At 43.9% G+C, this 24,137-nt stretch overlaps 1 protein-coding gene across 1 annotated transcript in view; it reads right to left on the bottom strand.

The window, feature by feature from the left end:
• The window catches only part of AGPS (alkylglycerone phosphate synthase), a 760,022-nt gene that overhangs the window by 514,607 nt on the left and 221,278 nt on the right, over positions 1–24,137 (bottom strand). Inside the window, exons 6-7 of the mRNA XM_086956197.1 lie at positions 18,295–18,366; positions 17,762–17,841 (exon numbers count right to left, since the gene is read on the bottom strand). Coding sequence (XP_086812323.1) covers positions 17,762–17,841; positions 18,295–18,366 — 152 coding nt within the window. The remainder of the gene's footprint in view (positions 1–17,761; positions 17,842–18,294; positions 18,367–24,137) is intronic.

Here is a 24,137-nt window from a genome sequence, read left to right as displayed (position 1 = left end):
ACCGGAGTGTCGGTGCCATGGAAGAGACGCTTGCTGCTCGTGTGTAAGTGCTGTCTGCAGCGGCACCTATCTTCCTACCGAAATGCATCAATTAGCCGGTCTGTTTTTTGTGGCATAAAATACTTTATTTACTATAACAAGAAGCTTTTTAAACTTGCGCTGCCAAGCTGCTTTCCGTTGCTTTTCACCGGGTCACGGCAGGTCCCACATTGACACATTGTTGCGGAGGAGGCATGTACGGTTGGCGCGCGTGCTGTGGCTGGATGTCGAACTTCCTGCTGCCAGCCGGGCCCCAGGGCACCCAGGAAATCCCCTGCTGCATCACCTAGATTTAGAGGATTGACCACCTGCTCACTTCCTCCAGACCTGGACCTGTGCTGTTGCTGTTGCTGTGCCCCTGCCTACCCTGGCAGAACCCAACTTCTGTCCCAGACTCACTAGGCCAGCATAAGTCTCATAGTGAGAGCAGGGGCTAAGGCAGTGCATCAGGGCTCGCTCTCTGACTCTCTGAAAAAGAAGCAGGCAAGCGATCTCCGCTGTGCCACACCACCAGCTCCTCTCCGTGGATCAATCATTCTGACAGCTGTAAAGAGATACAGGCGAGTCAGATATGAATTTATTAATCTGCTACTGCTGACATTATAAATGTTTGTTACGAGAATGGGGAGGGGGCTTCAGCTCAACATAGCTCCTTGGAAATGGGCAAACTAATGTTGTCTGTCCGTACTGTGAATGCAGGGCTATCTTAGGAGGAAGTTTTATCTAAACTAGCAGTTTTGCTGATTTCTTAGTAGTGCAAAGTGTTTAACATCCTCGCTGGACAGTGACACTTCGAAGCAGCAGAGCCTTTATTTTCCCAACGCGGTGAACTTGCTAAATCAGAGATAAGGCAGGTGATTAATGTTTACCGCTGGAGAGAGGTCAGAGATTTGTCTACTGGCAGTTTTCACTCTCACCATTAGGTAAGGTAGAGGGTTAATATGCCTACTGCAAAGAAGGTCTCCCAGCATATTGTATTGAACTGTATTGTATGTGGATAACTCAGTGGGTCACAGATATTCCTATGTTACATATGTTTCAGCTGCTAACTGGAGCAGGGAGTGGAGTGTGCTGATTATTTAGAACTTAAATAACAGCTTTAAAATCACCTGCTGTGATTTCTGATATGTGTCTATTTCCATGGAGTTCATTGCATGATTTTGATCGCACGACAGTGCCACATATTTAGTTGTTGAATGTCTCTCATAAATCTACTGAATCTATAAACATGTCACACATACACAATCTGAAACATTAGCAGCTATACTCAAATGGGTGTAATTTTTGATATGTATATCATTCATTGCTTGATTTTGCTCAGGAGAAAGTGTCACTCATAGTCATTGAAATATCACTCATAATTACACTTAAATTATGAAAATGTCACACATCGCGCTCTGAAACCTTGGCAGCTATGTGTGTGTGTATTTAAATGTATCCTCTAAGTGTCGCACGCACTAATCATGCGTTCATACTCAGGAACACATGTCTCCTATTAAAACTGCAACACCTTTTTGGCATCTTAGAAATGCATAAATGAGCATATAAAATGACGGAATGACCCACCATTTGTTATCTGCGTGCAAGGGAACGTGCGCAGAAGGAGTAAGAAATATTTGGAAAATTTTAATATAGCGCAACAGAGCATGGATTTTATTCGGCAAAAAAGGCACTCTCTGCTAAATAAATGGTTCATAAGTGCCACAACCCACTAAGCCTGACCTCATAAGCAAAGCGGAGCGCAGAACCAACGCTCACTGGTATAAATTATTGATGTCGGTGTGTTGGCTAAGGATTAGTGTAGGACGCATTCTGTAAGTCTGCTTTATTATCTTATATACAATAAAAAGTCCCCAAAGTAACTGCCATGTTGACGGAAAAATTTTAATATATGAAAGTTGAGGGTGCAAAATATATTTTGCGCGTCAGGCAAAGTGATATTCGTTTTTAACATTCACTCCACTGCCAATGAGTCAAGACTGGTAACTTGTAAGGGCAATCTTGTCCGTTCTGCCTGTGAGAACGTAGGCAGCAGTTTCATATTGTTTTGCTGCCAGTGCACGAATGCAAAGCACATTTAATAAGTTTATTTTAGTCACTTTCTGAAGAGCCAAGAACTGTGAGGGGTAAACCATGGGGGGTTGGGGGGAGAAGGCGACGAGGAAAGGGTTAAAAGAGCTGCAGGAGGGGGAAGGGGGTGCAGGCGGAGGGGGAGGGATGGTGCAGGCAGAGAGGGAGAGGGTGCAGGCGGAGGGGAGAGATGGTGCAGGCAGAGGGTGAGATGGTGCAGGCAGAGGGTGAGATGGTGCAGACAGAGGATGAGATGGTGCAGGCAGAGGGAAAGATGATGCAGGCAGAGGGGAGATGGGGCAGGCAGAGGGGGAGATGGTGCAGGCAAAGGGTGAGATGGTGCAGGCAGAGGGAGGGATGGTGCAGGCAGAGGGTGAGATGGTGCAGGCTACGGGAGAGATGCTGCAGGCAGGGGGTGAGATGGTGCAGGCAGAGGGTGCGATGGTCCATCCGGTAAGTTGTGAGGGGGTGACACCATGAGTTACCCGCACCGGGTGACACCAACCCTAGTGACGCCACTGGCAAAGGCCACTAAGTTTGCACATACGTACAGTTTTACTGATAAAACGATATAGCACACGAATGATAATGAGTGGAAATCGGGTTTCTGTGAATAGTTACCATGTGTGCAACACCATGTAAAGTGTCTTGATTTGTTTTCATCTTATTACAATCTCTGTTTCCAGCACACTTTAGAATTACGAAAAATGCAAATGCCTTTCATTTTGGTCTTCCTAATTGCTGAATGCATTCAATTCATTTACAGGATTTTACATTTTGAAATGAGTTCAAAAACGACATCCTACAGCCTTTCCTTTCACACTCCCTGTACTCAGTCAAGACTCTCACATAAATCACTTTGAAAACTCCTCTCATGTTCCAGTCAGTGAAAGAAAAGTAAACATCAATCTCTGTGTTAAAAGAATAAGTAGTAATTTGTCAAAATAAATAGCCTGGCATTTGACTTCTCTCTTTTAAACATGATAAACAGAGAATTTAAAGGCATCTTAATTTATTGCTTGTACTTTCTTGACACACCACAGCTTAGCTCACAAGACTTAGAAAATGCTGCTTTAGCAGCATGCAAAACAAAGATTAGTTACTGGAGAACACCGGTTGAAGGAAACTATCCATACAAAAAGTACACCGAGACCAAAAAGCTCCTTGCTGGGACACACAGAATAGGGAGAAAAGCCACTGAATCAGTAGGAGACAATGACAGACAAAAAGGTCATCCAGTCAGAAGAGAGAGGCAGACCCAAAGCCCCCTCTAAGTAAATGGTATGTATTGGAAACAACAGGTTTGGATAAAAACAGCTAAAGGAGTCTCTATCCAAGACCTAAAAAGGAAGACACATTTCTGCAAAGAAAATCATATTCATGATCTATGGAGGGCCTGCAGACCCGATTGGCCCATTCAGTCCCATATAATTGAGAGCCGCCCTCCAATTTCTATAGTTTTTTTTTTTGTTAACACAATCTTTTATCATTTCATGACAAGCATGTGCAGCACTCTCAACATTCCTAGCTATGTACACTAGCCATACATCCTAATACATCCAAACATATGCACATGCACAACAGGGAAAAAAAGAAACAGTAAGAAAGACAGAGGAGAAAGAAGAGAAACATTCATTCCCAAAGCCAACTGGTATCATCCCTGAAACCTACTGGCTTTGAAAATGTTTATTTGTCCCCAAGACAGCTGCTATACATGGGTATACAGGTGGGCGGCCAACTTGGAATGGCTTTTCTGATGTTTCTTTAAAAAATAAATCGTTGTATAATGGCTGCAATGCTTGCCCCGATTTCCTCCTCTGTGTATGTGTGCCACAAAGAACTGAAACTCCCCAATATTGAAGATTATATTACGGCACGTCCAGCACTATTTTGGGTCGCAATTTGGAAGAAGAACAGCGCATCAACCCTCAATAGAGACATAATAATTGACTGCCTTAGTTGTGAGAGGGGTGGGGGCATACCATTGCTCGCTGCAGTAAAAAATAGCCTTACTAGCGTGAACCAACTGCGTATTTTTTCTAACCCAATCCAATCCGAGTCAATTAGTAAAAAGGTGATACAAGAGGCACTGTATAAAAAGTATAGTGATGAAAGGCATCAGAGAGAAATCAAGAAAACCTCAGTTGAAAGGTATATGCCCATAGAGGATTGTTCTCACTTGCTTCCCAGATACCTTTTAAAACCTATAGGACACTGGGAAAGAGGGCTGCTATTTCGCCTACGGGCAGGCACTATGTATGAAATATGTATTATGGTTCCCTCTGGGCTACATTACTGATCTTGATGCACTGCCCTGCCCATGCAATGCAAATTGTAATCAAACAATGTTGCATTTTTTAATTCTTTTGTAGTTTCTATTCTAAATTCACAAAAGGCTTTTTGATACCCTTTTTAAAAAAACACGCCATTTTCAACTTCAGGGCAGCCTACACGGAAGTGTTTAAACTAGAGGAAGATAAATACATTTTCCCTGTTGGTTCATTCCTGAAGTCAGCTGTACGGTCACGAAGAACTATGAGTATTAAATGAAGGTCGTCAGAATTGCATATCATCATTGTAATTTTGTTAAACGCACCCTATCGATTTTGAATATATGATACATTCCGTAAATTGTGGTCCATTTTAGTCATTGTTCTAAACGAACTGTACCTCTTTGCCTTAATATGTTTTTATGGATATTTTATATTCGAATAAAGATATTTTGAATTGAACTGAATGCTTGTGCAAATTTGCACGACAAACTTTCTGATAATTTGCTTTTACTTTAGTCTCAAGTGATTGCTCCATCGTAGAATAATAAATTAAGAAATAAAGGTGGGCGGGCACAATGGCAGGTGTGTGGTAATCTCGCTCTAATTTATCTTCCCCCCCCAAATCTGACTACATCCTGGCTGATCTAATCTTAGAACGAAAAAATGGCTCTTGCATGGCTGAGCTGTAATACCTGGCTCCCATGATTGATATCCAGGACGATACACCTGCTAGAGAGGAGTGGCTTGAGGCGTCCCAGAAGGAGGCATAGCATGGACGCACTTGGACAGCAGTGCCAGACCCAGAGGGTGTTCCGTGGCGGAGAAGAGTCACAGCCAGGGTTGGATTGGGATTAATAATAATAATACGGACACTTATAAAGCGCGACAGCTACCTCAAACAGAGGTGTCCGGGCAATGAAGTGGACAGTAGTGCAGCAGAGGCCAGCCTCCGGACCCTAATCTGCCCCAAAGAGCCAGGTTTTAACCATTCCCCTGAAATGGGTCTCAGTTTCTATGGTGCGGAAGTTACTGGGCAGAGAATTCCACAGTTTTGCTGCACTGAACGCAAAAGATCTGCCCCCCATAAGCGACTTCTTGAAACAGGGAATGCACAGTAAAAATTGTGAATTGGACCTCAAGGATCATGACTGCTTATATCCACGTAACCTGTGTTTTAGATAGTTGGGGCATTTGCCATGCATGGCTCGGAATGCCAGTGTCAAGGCCTTAAATTCAATTCTTTTGGCCACTGGGACCCAATGAAACGCTTTTAGATGTGGAGAAACATGTTCATGAAAAGGTACTCGCTTGATCAGCCTCACAGCCGCATTTTGCACCACCTGCAGGCGCTTGATCAAGTACTTTGGTTGGCCCAGGTAGAGGCCATTTGCATAGTCCAGTCTAGATGCCACTAAGGCATGTACTATGCTTTTCCGGCACTCTTCTGGCAGCAGATGCAGAAATTTCTTCAAATTCCTCAGTTTACAAAAGCAGGTAGCTGTCAACTGACGTATCTGTGTCGAGAATGAGAGGTCAGCCTCCCACTTCACACCCAGTTTTGTATACAGTCTGCAGGGAAGGGTCCATTTCTGTAGGCCACCAGATATCCAAAGCACACTAATCGGCCCAAGCACACAAAAAAAAAATGACCCACATTTGCATATTACCTTTCCGCAAAACACTGCTACGGCAAAGTTTTATCAAAAGAAAGGGGTGGGGGAGTCTCTGACAGAGGCATGTTTTCTTAACTTTACTTAGATTTAAAAAATACACGGATTCGTTCACACTGGACATACCTGAAAACAAGTGAGGCCACTTTTGCTCAGGCCCCCTACCCCCACTCAATAAGCATACATGAAAGAGCCGGGCCATCGAGAGATAGGGAGTGACACCGCATCCCATTGCTAAAAGTGAGGTAATGAACGCCGATCTGCCTCCATAAAGGCCACTCCGGCACACACTGGGCCACTGGCGGCATCCAAACAACTTAGATACCTCCCAAATCGCCTAGGCTGCCCAAAAAAGCAGCCCACAACTGTAACTCTGATACCGGCCCCTCGGCCACTGCCCGAGTGCCCGCCTTACCAATCCGACCCTGGCACAGCGTCCCAACAGCAGCAACTTACCACAACACAGGTGCTGCACCCTAGAACAACACTGCCTCTTGGAATTAGGGCACATGGGGATGTCATCGGAGTGCCCGCGAGAGTCCCAGAGGCAGGGGTAGAATGAGCTCCCAAGAGCAGCAAGCAGGGGTGTGGCCTGATGCGGGTGGCGGACATACCTATGGATGAAGCCGTGTGTTGTCAAATTCCTTCCCTATTGAACATGGAATGATGCAGGTCTGTCCTTTTCACCAATGCTGTTTCGCCTTGGTGATACAACCTCTTGCACTGTGGATCAGGGTGGATCGATTACAGTACAGTGGCAGCTGGTGAATTGTCAAATAGGTAGGGCATAAAGGCCTACACTAGATGATCCCGAGTGGCTATAATGAGCTATGGTGAGTTTGGGCTTCTCCCCTTCCCCAAGATATTTTTGTAAATAACACAGATGCTAACCACTATATTCATGGCATTTTCTTAACTTATCTAGTTTCCCAAAGGTTCAACAAGTTGATATGAGGGGGAACTATTGAAATATACTAAAAGGTCAGAATGTAGCAGCAGAAACTATGCACTTCACTGGGTTTGTCTGCCAAAACAAAATACTAACAGAAGTAATTCAGTTGCTAGGAGAGGACAATGCCTCTATTACAGCCTTTTGATAAGCCTGTGCTACGTCAGTATTGACTGACTGATCTCTGACAATGCGCAAAGAGGAGAGACGGTGAACATTACAAACTGCATCAAGAACCTGTACTGTGAAGACAGGATCATATTGTTCCCCTAATTTACAAAATACAAAAGTACACTGGCATAGTAAAGCCTCCTTGGGCCCTAATGCAAGCAAGAACAAGCATTGGCATAGCCAATAGGCCACACTGTTTGGGTCTTATAAGATTTTAGCTATGTAGCACCTTATCCTGGGACAAATAAAAAACAATGTAAATGATTTAATAAACAAATATATAAATGCAACCATCTAAGTTCCTTCATGTCACATCTATGAAGTACAATCCATCGGATTCCTAGTTCCATTCTTGTCATTAATATCAGCAATCCAAAATGCACGACTAGTCCTGGGTAGGTATATAAACCAATAAAGTTAAGCTTTTCCCGAAACTCTATTGTACCAAAATAGTAAAATAGTGGTGTGGTTGAGAAAAAAATCGACTATGAACTGCAGCAGTTGTGGCTTATTATGAAAGAATACAAGAACACATACAGCATGAGCATGGCAGCTGTCAATTCCCATCTCCAAGATGGAGGGCAGCCACGTAAGCTCGTGTTGCTAATGATCGAGCCACTTCTGTCATTTTAAGTGTGGCTTAGTTTGTCCCCAATGAACATGGGGCGATGTGTGCAAGTGAAATGGGCCCACACGGACCAGCTGGAACGGAAGTACGGAAGATGTGGCGATGCCCGATATTCCAACTGTCCTATGAGTTTGAAGGCTTTTCAAAATAAAAGAAACATAATTTCCTTCTTCTTTTTGTTGATGATTTGTAAAAATAAATGTGTGTGCCAAATACGTAATGCATTATCCCTTTGTAAATAACAATGGTCGCTGTAGTTGTTGACACTCGGGGACCATGATAAGTTATTTGTGCAAAGGATTAATACACAGGGGCTTTACCGAAATTTGAAGCAGCCGTAATAATTCTCTTTTTGTTGAGTGAAACACTCGTACATTTTCTGGACTACAAGGTGTTTCACCCCAATGTATTTAATTTCTATTGTTTTGACTGATATGAAAATAACTGTGTAATGTTAAACATATAACTCAGCAATACAAATACTGGCACGTAGAAGACGTAAGCAAAAAATTTAGAAAACGGTTCTTTTCAAAAGGTAATTTAAATTAAAATTCCTTGCTGCTATGGCCTTTCATATTTCTTCACATATTTAACCAATGTGTTGTATGGCTGAAAGTGCTAACTTTAATATTTGAAATTGAGAAAAAAAGGAGATTATGAAATTAGCAAAAGATCAGTTGGTACCGTTTTGCAGAAAATGCAGGGCTTTCAGAACAACACTCCAACCATCAGTATTTTAGGAAACGATTTGTATTTAAAGTTCTTTTCAATTTCCTATTAATATCTACACTGTGCCACAGTTTTGTGAAACAACCTAGGGACACAGTATTAGAATACACAAAAGGATCACAAAATTAAATACACACTATAACAGAGTATCCAGGGAGTCAAGAGTAACTGATGAACATACGGCAATTTTATATGATTTTATGAAGCAAATTAAGCTCTTTTGGGACATAAGCCTGTCAACAATAACATCTTCATGCAAAACATAAAAGTGACCTGCAGGTAGGCCTGGACAGTGGCATGAAAGTTAAACTATACCACTAGTACTAATTAGTTGAATCACGCTGCATCTGGCATGCGTAGGTGGATAATTAAAATGATGCTTGTAGTGTACACATTCAAAGTCAATAGTATGAATAAGGCCTGACAGCTGACTGACTGAAATATTTATAAAGCGCTCGATTGCCGCGGCGTCTTGGCGCTATGGGACAGAGAAAGCGGTGAGAGCAGGTTTAGGGCAGGGAGAAAAGCCAGGTTTTCAATGCCTTTCTAAAGCACATTTTAGATTTTTGTGAGCGCAATGCGGGGGGGCAATGAGTTCCATGATCTGGAGGCTTGGTAAGAAAAAGATTTTCCACCCCATCGGGCTCTCCTTATTCTTGGCTGACATACTAAGTCCTGGTTGGCTGATCTCAAGGTGCGTGATGGTGTATATCGAGGAAGGAGTTTGGTGAGGTCGTCAGGTCCTTTGCCATTCAAGGACTTGAGGACCAGGCAAAGGGCTTTAAACTGTATTCTGCGCCTAATTGGAAGCCAGTGAAGTTCACGTATGACTTTAGAGGTTGGGTGACGCTTTGGTAGATTCAGCAGGACCCTGGCTGCAGCATTTTGAATTGCCTGTAGCTTGGTCAGTTGTTTTTCTCCCGTGCCCAAGTAGAGTGAATTGCAGTAGTCCACTCGGGACATTACCAGGGCACCCATCACCGTCTTTTTTAATGTTGGCGGGATGTATGGTAAGACTTTTCTAAGAACCTTGATGGTATATAAGCAAGTGGAGGTCACCTGGTTGATTTGCGCCTTACATGAGAGGTCTTTATCTAACATGAAACCAAGATTCCTAACCTTATCTGCTGGACTAGGGCAGGAACCCGCCTCAGGAGGCTACCAAAGGTCGCTCCAAACGGAAGGTTTCTGGCCGAACTCAATTAATTCGGTCTGATCCGTGTTTAACTTTAGAAAATTACGACTCATCCAGCTTTTTACACCAAGGAGGCAGTTCCTGAAACGCTCTGCTGTAGTTTCAATTGACTGGGATACCGACACTGCAATTTGTGTGTCGTCGGCGTACGACACTAATTGTAGGCCATGAGATTGAATTAGGGCGTCTAAAGGAGTGACATACAGGTTAAACAACGTAGGCGATAGTGCCGAGCCCTGGGGAACCCCTCACGGGAGGGAGAATTCGTCAGATTGAAGACCTTCCCAGTGCACTTGTTGAATTCGGGAATCCAGAAAAGATGTTAAAAGGGTCAGAGCAGTGCCGGCAAAGCCTAAGGTTCTTAGTCGGATTAACAGGACCGAATGGTTAACGGTGTCGAATGCCGCTGTTAGGTCTAATAAAATCAGGGTCGTTCTACCACCCTCATCCATTGTCCTTCGTATGTTTTCCGTTGCCATGATCAAGGCAGAATCTGTTGAGTGAAAGGGTCGAAATCCATGTTGTGAAGGATCTAGTAGCTTATTATGGTCTACATATCTCATTATTTCTTGATTCATGGCTTTCTCCAGAATCTTGGCTGGTAGGGGCAGGCAGGATATGGGCCGGTAGTGCTTGGGTTCAGTAGGATCCAGCGTATCCTTCTTAAGGATGGGCCGGATTCAGGGTCTCTTCCAGCTACTGGGGAATTCACCTAAGAGGATAACCTTGTTTAATAGGGGTATCAGGACAGCTGTCACAGTCTCTGGAATCATATGCAGTACATGAGGTGGACAGGGGTCTAGTGGGGATCCTGATTTCATCTGTGTGAGTAAGTCCATCACCTGCGTCTCCTCTAGTAGAGGAAGCAGGAGTAGCTGGGAGTAGTCAGAGTGGTAGTCTCACTGTTGTCAGTAAGTGAATCTGCTGCTAAGGTCATCATAGACTGCCTGGACCTTCTGTTGACAGAAGGTAGCGATGCTCGTCACAAAGTTCTGGTTGGGACTGAAGACTATATCACGGGGCTTTTTGTAAGTGTTGGAGGCTGCTTGAATTCTATTTGTGAAATAGGCTGATTTTGCCTGAACTATTGCTGACTTATATTCATGCAAGACTTTGGTGTATTTTAGTTTGTTTTGATGACTGTAGTCTGAACGCCACAACCGCTCCAGTCACCGGCATTTCAGTTTTATAAGTTTCACCTCTGCAGAATACCATTGTGCAGTTGCGGGCCGTCTTCTGTTTTTTTTAATTTCCACTGGGGCCAACTCATCGACTGCATGGCTAATCCAATTATGGAATTTAATCGCTCCATTTTCAGTGTTACCAAGCTCAAATACAGGGGGATCCTTAGCAAGTATGTTAGCTAAAAGAGTGGGTTCGAGCTTCTTCCAAGAGCGTATTTTTTCAGGGAGCGTAAGACCTCTTCGATGATTTACAAGGTTATTTAATAGCAAATTGAAGAAAATAGCATTATGGTCGGACCAAGGAACCGGTTGGATCGAAATAACTTTAATATGATCGTTGTTTGTGAAAATACCGTCAAGGGTATGTCCTGCAGTGTGAGTGGGATTCGAGATTAATTGATTCATGCCAAAGCTAAGAAAATTATAAATTAATGTAGTCGAATCAGAATCGTTATTTGCTTCTAAATAGAAGTTACATCACCCAAAATAGTGTATGTGGTAGAGTCAGAGGTAGTTTCTAGGTAAGTATGTAATGCTCTAATAAAAGGGGCTCTTAGACCGGGAGGGGCGATACACAAGCAGGCCCGAGAATATCAAACAGTTATTGTCTTTAATTTTAAAGCTCATGGCTTCGGCCTCCAGGTCCTGTTGGGGGAGAGCGAATACTTTTAGGTAGGATTTGTAGATTATCTCAATTCCACCTCCCACTGCTCCTAATCTATTTACATATTCTACAGAGTAGCCTTCAGGAACTGCAACATTCCAGTCCGGGCCTGAGGCATCAGATGCCCACGTTTCTGTTAGTAACATTAGGTCAGCAGCGTGGTCAATATTCAGTGATTCAATTTCATGTTTATGCTTAGCCATTGATCTAGTGTTCAGCAAAATACAATTCAAGATTCTTTTCCCACTGGCCGGGCGCTCTGACCCAAACTTATGGTTGTTATCAGTCTGCTGATGATTATTTAAAGTAAGACACTCAGTCGTGGCCAGGTGCGGGTTAAGCAGTTTATGTGATAAAGAGGAAGAATTAGTAAGCGTCTGAAAACCACAGGAGACGCAGCTAAAGGTAGTGAAGATATCTACATGGTTTGCTCTTTCCAAATGTTTACAGGGATATTGGTCCATCCTGAGCAGCTCCGCTCTTGAGTAGTGTATTTTTTGAAAATGGGCATAGTTTCCCGCGCTAAGCGCGAGTCCGGCGCGGACGGGCGCAGACGGGCTTGCCTTAGGCGTGCCTTTGGCGCACCGCCGGCACGCCCGCTGCGCTCCCTAGATGAATTAGCCATTTTATACCTCCATGGGCGTGAGGGGCCGAGTACTAGACCGCTCGCCTGCTCCTCGCCCAAGATGGCGGCGTCTGAGGCAGTACCCCGGCAGCTGCAGTGTGGCTGACAACAGAGCAACGAGCTCAAGAAGGGCACACAGCGCTCAGACAATCGAGCACAAAATAGTGGTACCGAAAATGAAAACAGTGACTAAAATAAAATCCAAGGCGCAGTGAGTTTTAAAATAAATTATATTTCTAGCTGCACAAAACACTCTTGTCCCGGCTTCTGCCTCAGGACACACACGCTCTAGTAGTCAGAAACGCGCGGGAGAAATGAAGAATTTATACCCCCAAGGGTGTGAGGGGCCGAGCACTAGACCGCTCGCCTGCTCCTCGCCCAAGATGGCGGCGTCTGAGGCAGTACCCCGGCAGAACCTAATCGGCTGCAGTGTGGCTGACAACAGAGCAACGAGCTCAAGAAGGGCACACAGCGCTCAGACAATCGAGTACAAAATAGTGGTACCGAAAATGAAAACAGTGACTAAAATAAAATTCAAGGCGAAGTGAGTTTTAAAATAAATTATATTTCTAGCTGCACAAAACACTCTCTTGTACCGGCTTCCGCCTCAGGACACACACGCTCTAGCTGGACTGGAAGATGCAATTGTACGATCCCTAGGTTTATTAAAATAGAATGCTGCTGACAATGCACTAATACCCAATCTGGGAGAAAAACAAATTAGAATGTTGGAATTGTTTGCGGTTTCAAACCTGTGCTCATTGTTCTAAAACAGTGCTTTTCATAACAGATATTTTAGAGAACTGTTTTTTTTACACTTGTTTGTGGGTACCGCGGAAATGTACCTCTTAGTACTATCAATTTCCGGCATGGACAGCGGAATATATTGTCTACACTACAACTGTGCCAAGCACCAAAAACACATTGTGTTCTCTTTGGTGGCCCCGTCCAGCCACTACACATGTGACTGCTTGATCATCGCCGGGCGAGGCTGCGGCCTGCACAAATAAACAAACAGCATTGAAGCACCGGGTGAATCAGGCACCTTTGAGTTGTCCTTAATGACGTATTAACAGCGGGTGGCAAGCTCCATGGCCAGATGATGTTCTTTAGTAGAGAAGGCACGGACTGCGGGAGTGGTGGAGAAGGCACGGGCAGTAAGAGAACCTCATTAAAGAAAATACTGCTCGCAATCTAAATGATGCATACTGTGCAAACTCAAAGTAAAGGGGCAGTATCCATGGAAGGATACAAATGATGACATGGCCGTCATAAGGAGGGATTAACAAGCCTATAAACCAATCAGAAGGTAACATTTAGGAAGGGCAAAGTCCCAAGCCAATGAAAAAGATGGGCGAGGGAGTAGGCGGGGCTTACCTCGTGTAATAAACTACCACAGATCAACCTCAGAGCAGAGCTTGCGCACTGGCTCAGGGCTTGACCTAAAAATGGACCTCTCTGACCAGGATTTGCTTTGAAAACAGGGGTGAAGAGGGCCCAACATAGTATGGGATTCCAGAGCAACTGCACCTGTTGCGCTATCAGTAGCTACACTCATTGAATCTCAAGAGCTAGCAGCTCCTCTGTTTCAGAGTTTTTACTTTGCATTCTGGTTTGTGCGGTGGTGACTTCAAAAAGAAATAAAAAGGATCATCATCAAAACAAAAAAAGCCATTCGCATGAAATCAAAAATCCGGAAGCTCTGTTAAAGCTGCAGTCAGAGTCTTTCACTAGTTTGGCAACCCGTTTTTTTCACAGGTCTTTTAATATACATTGTGGATTATTTCACTAGTTTTACATATCAGCTTAATAACAGACTTGAGTCCTCGCTATACACTGGGCTCAAGACCTCACACCCCGCAGGATTTCATATGAGGTGCACTAATTTATATTAAACATATACACTCCGGGGCATGCATACGATGGCAAGAATGCTGACATACATACACAGTCACCAGCACACAGACAAACATACACGGACACGCACATTCATACAAAGTAAAACTGGTAAAGAAAAAAACATACCTGAGCTAGGCCTCTTCAGCACAAGCTGGAATGCTCTATCAGGAGGGCCCACGATTTTCGAATGGCATAACTGGCAAGCAGCTCATCAGATTTAGGTCAAAGAGCTTCTACCTAATCAGAATCGTGGCTATAGTTAGAGGTAAACTTATTTTCTGTATTCCAACTTCTGATAGAGTAAAAGGGGGCATGATTGACAAGCCTTGAGGCTCCATTATCTGACATTCCGCACTGCGTGACGCTAGTACAGCATGCCAGATATGTATTGTGACTGTGTGAGGCAGGGCTGTAACAGTCCTCACCTGACACATGCGCAATACAAGTAGTGAAGCCCTCTTCTGCTGCCAAGAGGACATTACAGCGTTTATATGCAAACAAACCATCTGAGATGATTTATTTATATGTAAAAGCTGAATGCAACACCTGAAGCGATTAACTGCAGAGACAGGCAGTGGGTCGACGCCCTGGCGTACCCTATGGAGGACCTTCTAATGGATCGATTGATACAAGGTCTTCCCATAGAATGGGCTAAAGAGGTTAATGTGGCTCTATGCGCTGAGGACCTATTGTTATTTTTGAAACACAAAATATGGAACGGCTATTGAATAATGCATGCTCAGAATCTATACAGAAGGCATCTGGTCTCAGTTACCTGGGGGAAGTCGGCGATGTTCCAAATTTGGGACCCCAGGGTTTCCAAGTCCCAAGCCCCACAAATAAGCACACCAACAAAGAGGTTTAAGTACCTAAATATACATATAATATAAGATTCCACACAAGGCAGAGAATTCAATTTAGTCCCTTTCCCAACCAAGCTGGAACAAGAAGTTTGTGCTTGGGACACCCTACCTGTATATTTCATATGCAGAATAGCCCTTTATAAAAGGACTGCCCTGCCCAAGATTTTATATGTGATGTTCATTTACTCTTACGCTATCCCAAACTGTTTCTTCACAAAGATTACATCTTTATTCTTGACCTTTGTATGGGAAGGCAACATGATCTTGGCTCAGATGCATACAGTGTACCTAGAATGGTGGTTTGGGCATGGCAGATGTCTGTCTATACTCCTGGCCTATCAATTTCTAAACATTAATGACTAGTGTATCGCTAATATGGATGACCCCTCAATAAGGGGAAAAAGCTGTACTCCATGAGTCAACATTAATTCATTATCTTTATGTTGCCCTCTACCCACAAAATCTACCCTTACCCACTAGAATTGTACTTTGGTGCTGGCAGGCGGCGCTCATGTGGATAGGAAGGAAAAACAAACTAACACCAGTGAAACACTATGCTATGGGTCAGTAAGATGCTACCTCAAGTGTCACAGCTTTAGGGTCAGCCAATAGGATTTAAAAGGCATCTCCAAACAGGGGAGCGTTTGGGGACCTAGACCGTTAAAAGTCATGCGTGACCCTAAGAATAAAACAAATCGACAGAAATCACAATTTTGTGTTTTAAATACATACAGCTGCATCACGCACTAGATCAATATTGCATTACTCTATTGTCTTTAGCTGCATTCAAACCCTTGCAAGCAAAGGTGTTGCAGCCTATGGCAAGAAACACAGTTTCCAAAATATATAAATCACTAGTAATATACACCACCGATCACTTCACGGCATTAAACAAAAAAAATGGGAAAGGGACATAGGACATCCGGAAGTTGAAGAAAGGGTTGAGGCCAGAATGGCTCCCTGTAAGGTCACACTACCGTCTCGCCTGAGCCTCATCCAGATTATGTCTGCATTGGTCCTACTCACCCAAGAGATTTTGGAGCATGGGTTGACTAACCACTGCAATGTGCAAAAGATGCAAAGATATAGCTTCAGATTGGGTACAAGTGGTGGGGATTGCATAGTGATTCAAAATTATTGGAAGGATATTACCCATCGTCTTCGAAGAGTGCTGAAGATCACGGATGCCCTTATTCCAAAGCCATGTTTATTTGGCACCAGTGGGGAGTGGGATGGATCTGGATATGCAGGACAATTGCTACATATGAAATGTGTCATTGTCAAGCGTTATATGGGTAAAATGTGGAGGTCCGTTAGAAGCTCTACTGTGGTGGAATTGCTGAGGGCATGGAGCACTGGGAATTGATAGAGAAGACCGTTTATCCAGCTAGACGGTGCCTAAAGAAACAAGACACAATTTGGGGTCCACGGTGTGAATTTTTTGGTTTAGATATGGAGCACACCACATCTATCTTTCCCTACAGAATGAGGCGACGGGAAGATGGTGAGGTCATGGTGGGTGCTTTGCGACTCACCTAAGATTCCTCTGATTCTGCTAAACTATTTTTATGTGATGTCTAGAGAAACTAAATTGGTATTTTTTATATTCTCTAGTTGCAATTCTGCACCTAAATAGAGAAAAAAAAATGAAGAAAGTGAGGGTCAGGTGCATATGTCTAAACGCCATCAGCCCAGCAGTTTAGGGCAGCTGGCAGACAAAATAAATGATTGAAGAAAAAGGTAATACATTTATTAAAAAAATTAAAGCAGGGGACGAGAAAGAGTGATGAAAGTGATGAACTTCAATGGACTGTCAAAAGCCAAATAAAAATGTAGTCACATCATGTCAGCCGTGGAAGGATGTAAGCCAACCTAGCGGAAATATGGTAAGGAGAAAAGCTCCAAGGGGAGGGACAAACCAAAGAATAGGAAGAAAAGCCATTGAATGAGGAGAAAGGAACTAAGAGAAATGAACGTCATCGAACCATGAGCGGGGGTGGCCTAAAGTTGACTCTTAGCATAGTGTATGAAATGCAACAGTTCTTTAACAACAGACAGCTAAAGCTATAGATCGAGACCATAAAAATTAACAAATAGAGAGAGACTTAAAAATAGCAAAATTTACAAAATGTTTAAACCAGTGCCGTCTAATATAGGTCCACAAGAGGCAAACTCATCATATATGACTGAATATTAATTAGTTTTGGGGACAACTTTAAACCGTTTTGGGGATTCATTGGAATCACTAGTTACATAAGGGGTTGGTGAAATTGCATAATTTTTTCAAATAACTATTTTCATGAAAATTATACAAAATATGCTTAGGTAGTAGGCGGTTGTCGGGGTTGTACGAGAAAAATGAGTTTTATTCTAATGCTGAAAACACAAGATACCGGCTGAATGTGCTGATCAGTCCCCTGTCTGACATCTTCCTGAAGCACTCTCTCAAGTGCAAAATTCACACAAAAAGGCTAAGCACATGAAGAAAATGCACAAAAATGTAAAACCTAAAATTGGGATTCAGAGAAACTTAGTCATGCTAAAAAAACTTCTAGTTCAGATGCTATGGTAATACACAGACTGCAGCTATCCTTCCTCCCCAAATACAGTAGTACTAAGCATGGAAACATTCTCCTGCTTCTGCATTTAAATTTCTGTACACCTATGAAGGACTTCACTTTGTGCAGCGTCTCTGAGAACAGTTACTTAGCAATATGACCTAATGGGTAATATTAAATTGGTGAACAGTAATGGCATTTGTATAAACCTTTGTTAACGGGAGACTACTAATTTATAACCCACCATTTGAGAAGTGTCCAGTGAAACAATGGTTCTTCTCTCTTCTTCAGGGCACACCAAACCATTAGAGACACTGGTTCCTCCTGTAAAAAAAAATGAACAATGTGAACTTGCTGTTTCAAGTTGACTCACATTCCTACTTGCAGTTAGATGAGGATGTACTTTTCAATATATGTGATTTAGAAAACAAACACATCTAAATGGTGTTACGTTTAGAAGGGGAGCGCTATCTAGTTTAGTGAACTAATGTGAGGGGGTAGGAATTTCGAAGGACTCATTTGTTCCAAAAATGAAATTTGGAATAAATTCAAACTTTCCTCGCAACAGGTCACAAAATTAACTACAATATTTGGAAAACTCTTTACGGAATATATCAAACAACAATTATCGAAAAAGTTGAAGGAGGAATGTATTTATTACATTTGTCTCAACTCACATTCTGAACATTTAAAAGGCATTTGAGCCAAAGCACCAAGTCAGGAAGATATATCTAAAACAGCAAACCCAACGCCATCCAGAAGAAAATGGCCGCTTACCACCAAATGGTATCATACAGACATTATGTTTACAGGCCAGTTCCACGATCTTGCATACGTCTTCATGACAGCCTGTTGAAAAGGTAAGGGAAAATTAAAAACAATGGCAAAATCATTATGTTGTATATCATTGCAAATATGGGTAGTATTGTATTGAGATCTTTTTTTTACCAGATTGATAAATACTCTTTCACACCGGTCAAAATAAAACACTTCATTAAGATTGATAAAAAATTAATGCATGGCAAATTATTTATTTTATAAGGATAATTCTCCTATATTAATTCTCCTCTTCGTGGGCCAGGCGGTGTGGACATTTTCATCCATGGGATGGACCTGGTACTCTTTGCAAAAAATGCAGCATTTTATAAGTGAAAAGTATGCTGGACTTCCAGACCTTTCCACCAGTTTCAAAGAACAAATGGTAATGGTGGTGCTTACGTGGATCCAAGGTGAGCTAGCACAATAGCATTTTTGGTTATCTGACTTGCTCTACTCTCTAGTGAGGCGCTCTGATATAATATGTGCGATACAAATAATGTGATAACAAGTAAGTATCATTAAACACAAGAAAAGGGAGAGGGTCAACCGTATCTACAACTCTACCAACCCGAACCCCCTAAATCATGTTCATACACACAAGAAGGGGTGGAGAGACTCAAAAAATATGACACCACAAAACAGAAAAAAATATAACTGTTTTGGAAATACTGCCCTCACTCACACACCGAAGTGTGTGACATGCTTCATCATTGGGTCTGCTTACAATACGCCCTGGTGTAGCCACACTGAGGACTGAGCATAAGCGAGGGGGTAAACATAAAAGACCAAAGGACACAATACAAAACCAAACAACATATGGCAGACGATCAGCGAATTTTGCTTCTCCGAGAACAGAAATGGGTTTATCGCCTCGGAAGCCATATTACTGGCCTCAATGATGACATTCCTTGGCAAACTCTGGGGAGACAATAGATGATTTGATATTGGGGCTTTTTGAACAGCTACTTTTGAATACTTCTAGCATCACATTAACCTGGCCCGTGTTGCTTCTGGTTGTGGGGGTACAACTGGGGCATTCTCTGGTGATGTTGATTTCTATTTCCGTCTCACCCTTGTGATCAGGGATATACACACATATGCCTTGTTCGATCGTGCTAGGTGTAGGATCAGTCTTTTCCTGTTCTTTTCCGCTGGGTGCCATCTCAGTTATGGGATGGTACATCATGCTTGAGTACTGAGGAATAGTAATATTGTTCTTCCTCTACATTATAGTTGCGGTGGTTTGCCGTTAACCCACAATTCTACCTTTCTTGTGGGTGAATCTGGCCTTTCTTGTTTGCTGTGTGCCCGTTTTTGTACATTTACATGGAAGGGAGGAGCATAGTATTTTCGCCATATGCCTCTAGCGTTTGGTGAACTAGGACTGAGTTCCTAATGTTACCATCATGCGGCACGCAACACGCTGTACTTGGGTGCACTTATGCAGTTGGCAGAGTGTGTTAGTCCTGCTGCTCGGTCCCTTGCACGAAGCCGCGACCTTGGCTCTATTTCCCACGTTTCCCTCACGGAACGCGAGGGACGTAATTACGTCCGACGCGTTTGTCAGGTGGGGCGCCAGTAACCAATGGTAACGTCGGAGCTAGACGTTATCTGATACCACTCACGAAGCAGCTTCTGACTATGCGGTGATCCGTAAGCAGGCATTGTTTTGAGGATTTTCCCTCGGAACAGTAAGGAGGCTACACAGGGGGGCTGTCTACGCTGCTACTGGCTCATGTAGCCTCAATTGTACAGGCTGGCTTTGGCTTACATCGCAACCCAAGCCTTGCTTATTTGATGTTGGTGATGTCCGTGGCAGGGGCTTATTTATTGGTCATGAATGATAACAAGAGCTTTCTAGTGATTCTTGTACATTCGTCTTGTTCCTTGGGATACAGGTTGTGTTCTTGGGATACCTTCCTGCAGGGAGCCATGTCGAGTTTACTACTTGGATAAACTCGGTGAGTACATGAATGGGAGCAATCAAATGTCACAGTGACGTGTGTGGTATGTACATACATACTTGTAAATGTAACCACTGGAAAGATTGTTTGGACTTAGATATATGTAGAGATCCGTTTTTGAAGCATTGTACATACCTCTTTTTGCATTCTTTTACTCGTAGCCAGGGGTGACGAATTTACTTACCTCACAGGCTGTTGTAGTGGACCAATCTAAGGGTACAGGTTGTCATAACCGATGGGGTGGCTTGAAGAAGTTTGTAACTCTCTGGCACCTACATACAACACACTCATTGAGGATTATTTATTATTTCAGTTTTTGTTTACCGTGTTGTTAGGATTCCCTCCACACGTGATAATTTAATTGAAATCTTGTGTGATCAGTCATTTGGCACATCGACCGAACTGTGGTTAGGCCAACATCAGGACTGGTAACGACATACGTCCTGATGTTGACACAAGGGGTATTAAGAGGGGTGTTTTGAGAACTCTAATTTCCTCTTTGAAATACTACCCATCCTTTTTTCTTTTTAATCCTGGTTGCGGAACCTACTAATAAAGGTTTGTTTGGTATCCTCAAACCAGTTTTAAAGCACTTCCTTATTAACTGCACTTTGTCGCACACCAGTTCTCGTCACAGGGTGACCCTCACTGATCACGTTTTTTGTGTATACATATATGTTGTTTGGTTTTGTATTGTGTCCTTTGGTCTTTTATGTTTACCCCCTCCCTTATGCTCCGTCCTGAGTGTGGCTACACCAGGGCGTATTGTAAGCAGACCCAATGATGAAGCATGTCACACACTTCGGTGTGTGAGTGAGGGCAGTATTTCCAAAACAGTTATATTTTTTTCTGTTTTGTGGTGCCATATTTTTTGAGTCTCTCCACCCCTTCTTGTGTGTAATAACAAGTAAGTAACCAGAGTTTTGCTCTCAACTACAATAGTTGAGAGAATAGGTCCCATAAAGTAAAACACTAAACCTGGATTACAGCAAGACTACCTATGTTAAGACATAAGTATTTAATAAATGTGTACATATTACATTATGTTGCAGGTCAACTAATTTCTATGATAACCCTCTTTCAAGTGTCACCATTGTGACTTCCTCATCTACTGGCCTAAGTACCCAAAGGGGCTGGCTATTGGTCTTATTTATTTAATTATTTTTTAATCTTTTTATTAAGAAATGAGGTTCTGTGACAATAACATACCATACAGCATTTGATTGCGGGCGGACATATATGCGACAGATGGATGCAGAAATGACAACACAAACACCACGGCCTGCATAGTGAATCATAGAAAAACGTACAATATCATTCAGGAACAGAAGTAGTTTGAGTATCCAACACCTCCCCCCTATACAGTCTCCATGCTCCCCAGATCTTTTCCCACTTCCTTGGACATCCTCTGCTCTTATAGATCACCTTCTCCACCCTCTAGCACCAATGGAGGTCATTCTCCCACTCTTCCACTGTGGGTACAACATCGCTACCCCACAGTCTAGCTAAGTTGCTTTGGCCACCATGCTTGCCAATGCTAACCAGACCGTATCCCATTTGGGCCATGTAATTTCACTTGTGACTCCCAGGATATGCCAACGGGCCTCCAGAGGAACCTCCGCACCAACCACCTCAGTCATGATATCCTCCAGGCTAGACCAATATGCCCGGATCCGAGCACAGTCCCACAAAATATGGAAGAAGGTGCCCACTTCACCACAACCTCGCAGACAAAACTGTGAGTCAACGTACCCAATACGGTATTGTGTCGTGCGTGAGGTGTAGGAGCGATGCAGGATGCGTAGTTGGACAAGTCTAAATCGGGCGCGTACCGCCACTTCCCGGGGGCTCTGCAAAGCTTCATTCCAATCATCCTCTTCCAACAGCCCTACCTCAGACTCCCATTTCTCTCGTAGAGGCCTCAGGGGGTCAGGGAGATTATTAATAAGCTTCTTATACGTGAAGGAAATGGCCCTGTCTACCATTGGGTCCAACAACAACTGATCCTCCAGTGGGGCATACTCTGGCAATTGATCCCCGTGATGAATGTGGCGAAGGATAGCATGTCTGAACTGTTGGTAATGGAGAAACTCCCCCGTCCCCAGCTGGAATTCCTCCTGCAAGTCAGCAAAGGGTAACACGTCTCCTCTCTTCCATACATCTCCTAACACATCTATGCCAATGACACTCCACCTACGCAGATCTCGCAGTTTCAATACTTCAGAGAGATAGTTCCCTGCCCATAACGGGGTTTGTGCTGTAAGTTTTGCCTCCCAGCACAACAATTTAGTCGCTTTCCTCCACGCTTCCACAACCGCTATTGCCAGAGGCGGCAGATGGGACCTACACCCCCTCCTACGGTATAGCGCATCCAGGTAGGTGCCCTCGCCCAGGACCATACGATCCACTCTATAAGCCGGTTCCTCCATCAGGGCGAACACCCAACCGTTAATGTTGATCAACTGCGCCGCCCAATAATAGAGCTTAACATCCGGAACAGCCAAACCTCCCTCACAGACCCCTCTTTGCAATTTCCTCAACGTGATCCTCGGACAGCCCCCTCCCACCATAGCAACGTACGCAGCTCTGCATCGATCACCCGGAAGATCTTCTCTGGGACCGAGAAGTGAGTACTCTGCAAAACAAAGGAGTCTGGGAAGGGCGATCATTTTGAATAAGACAGCAGGCCCCATCAAGGAGAGCGGGAGGGTACTCCAATGGGCGAAATACCCACGCAGTCGCTCCAGTTGAGCCTGTAAATTCATGTGAACGAACTCCTCCTCTGACCCTGTGATCCAGATACCCAAGTAACGGAAGGACTCCTTCCACACCAGCCCTTGACAATCACCAGCTAAATCTGGAGGAGGCCCCGACAGCAAGTGGGCCAATGACTTGTCCCAATTAATGCGGTACCCCGAATAGTCGCCAAAGGAGCGCAGGATGTACACGAGTCGTCTGATGGAGTCAGCCGGATCCTGAACATATAATAAGACATCATCAGCGTATAGTGATATGCGCTCCTCCCAACCTCCCCATAAATCGATGCCTCGTACCCTGGGATCCGTCCGTACCCAGGCTGCCAACAGCTCCAGAGCTAGGGCAAATAACGTCGGGGAAAGCGGGCACCCCTGCCTCGGGCCACGCCCCAATTGGAACTCCCTCGAGAGAGCACCATTGACCCGGACCCTCGCAAGCGGTGCCGTATATAACAGCCGCACCCACGTTCTGAAATTATCTCTGAAGCCCAGCCTGGCCAATAGCGCATAAATATAGTGCCACTCAATACTGCCAAAAGCCATATGGGCGTCTAGGGACAATAACGCCGCCGGTACAGCCGGGCCCCTGGACACAGCCTGGAGCACCACAAACAGATGTCTCAAATTAAGCTGAGTATTTCTATGGGGCATAAAGCCCGATTGATCTGGGTGGATCAAGGACTGAATAACCGCCCCCAGTCTAGTGGCTAGAATCTTACCCAGGACTTTGGTTTCGTAATTAAGGAGTGAGATGGGCCTATAAGAACTGCAGAGATCCTGCGGTTTTCCAGGCTTATGTATGACTACTATCGTGGCAGACCGGAGATCTCTCGGTAACATCCCCTCTTGCTTGGCCTCGTTAAACATATGTAACATGTGTGGGGCAACCCGTCCTGACACACATTTAAACACCTCTGCTGGGAACCAGTTAGTGCCCGGGGCCTTCCCCGCCTGTAAATCTCCCATTGCCGCTTCTACCTCCTCTACAGAAATGTCTGACTCCAGGGTCGCCTTATCATCTGGGTCTAAGGTAGGCAATGTTATGCCTCGCAAAAACTCAGCGCAATCCCCTTCTCGCCGT

This window comes from Lissotriton vulgaris, chromosome 2_1 (assembly GCF_964263255.1).
Source record: "Lissotriton vulgaris chromosome 2_1, aLisVul1.2, whole genome shotgun sequence".
NCBI classification, from domain to species: domain Eukaryota; kingdom Metazoa; phylum Chordata; class Amphibia; order Caudata; family Salamandridae; genus Lissotriton; species Lissotriton vulgaris.
This window is presented reverse-complemented; position numbering and strand designations above follow the sequence as displayed.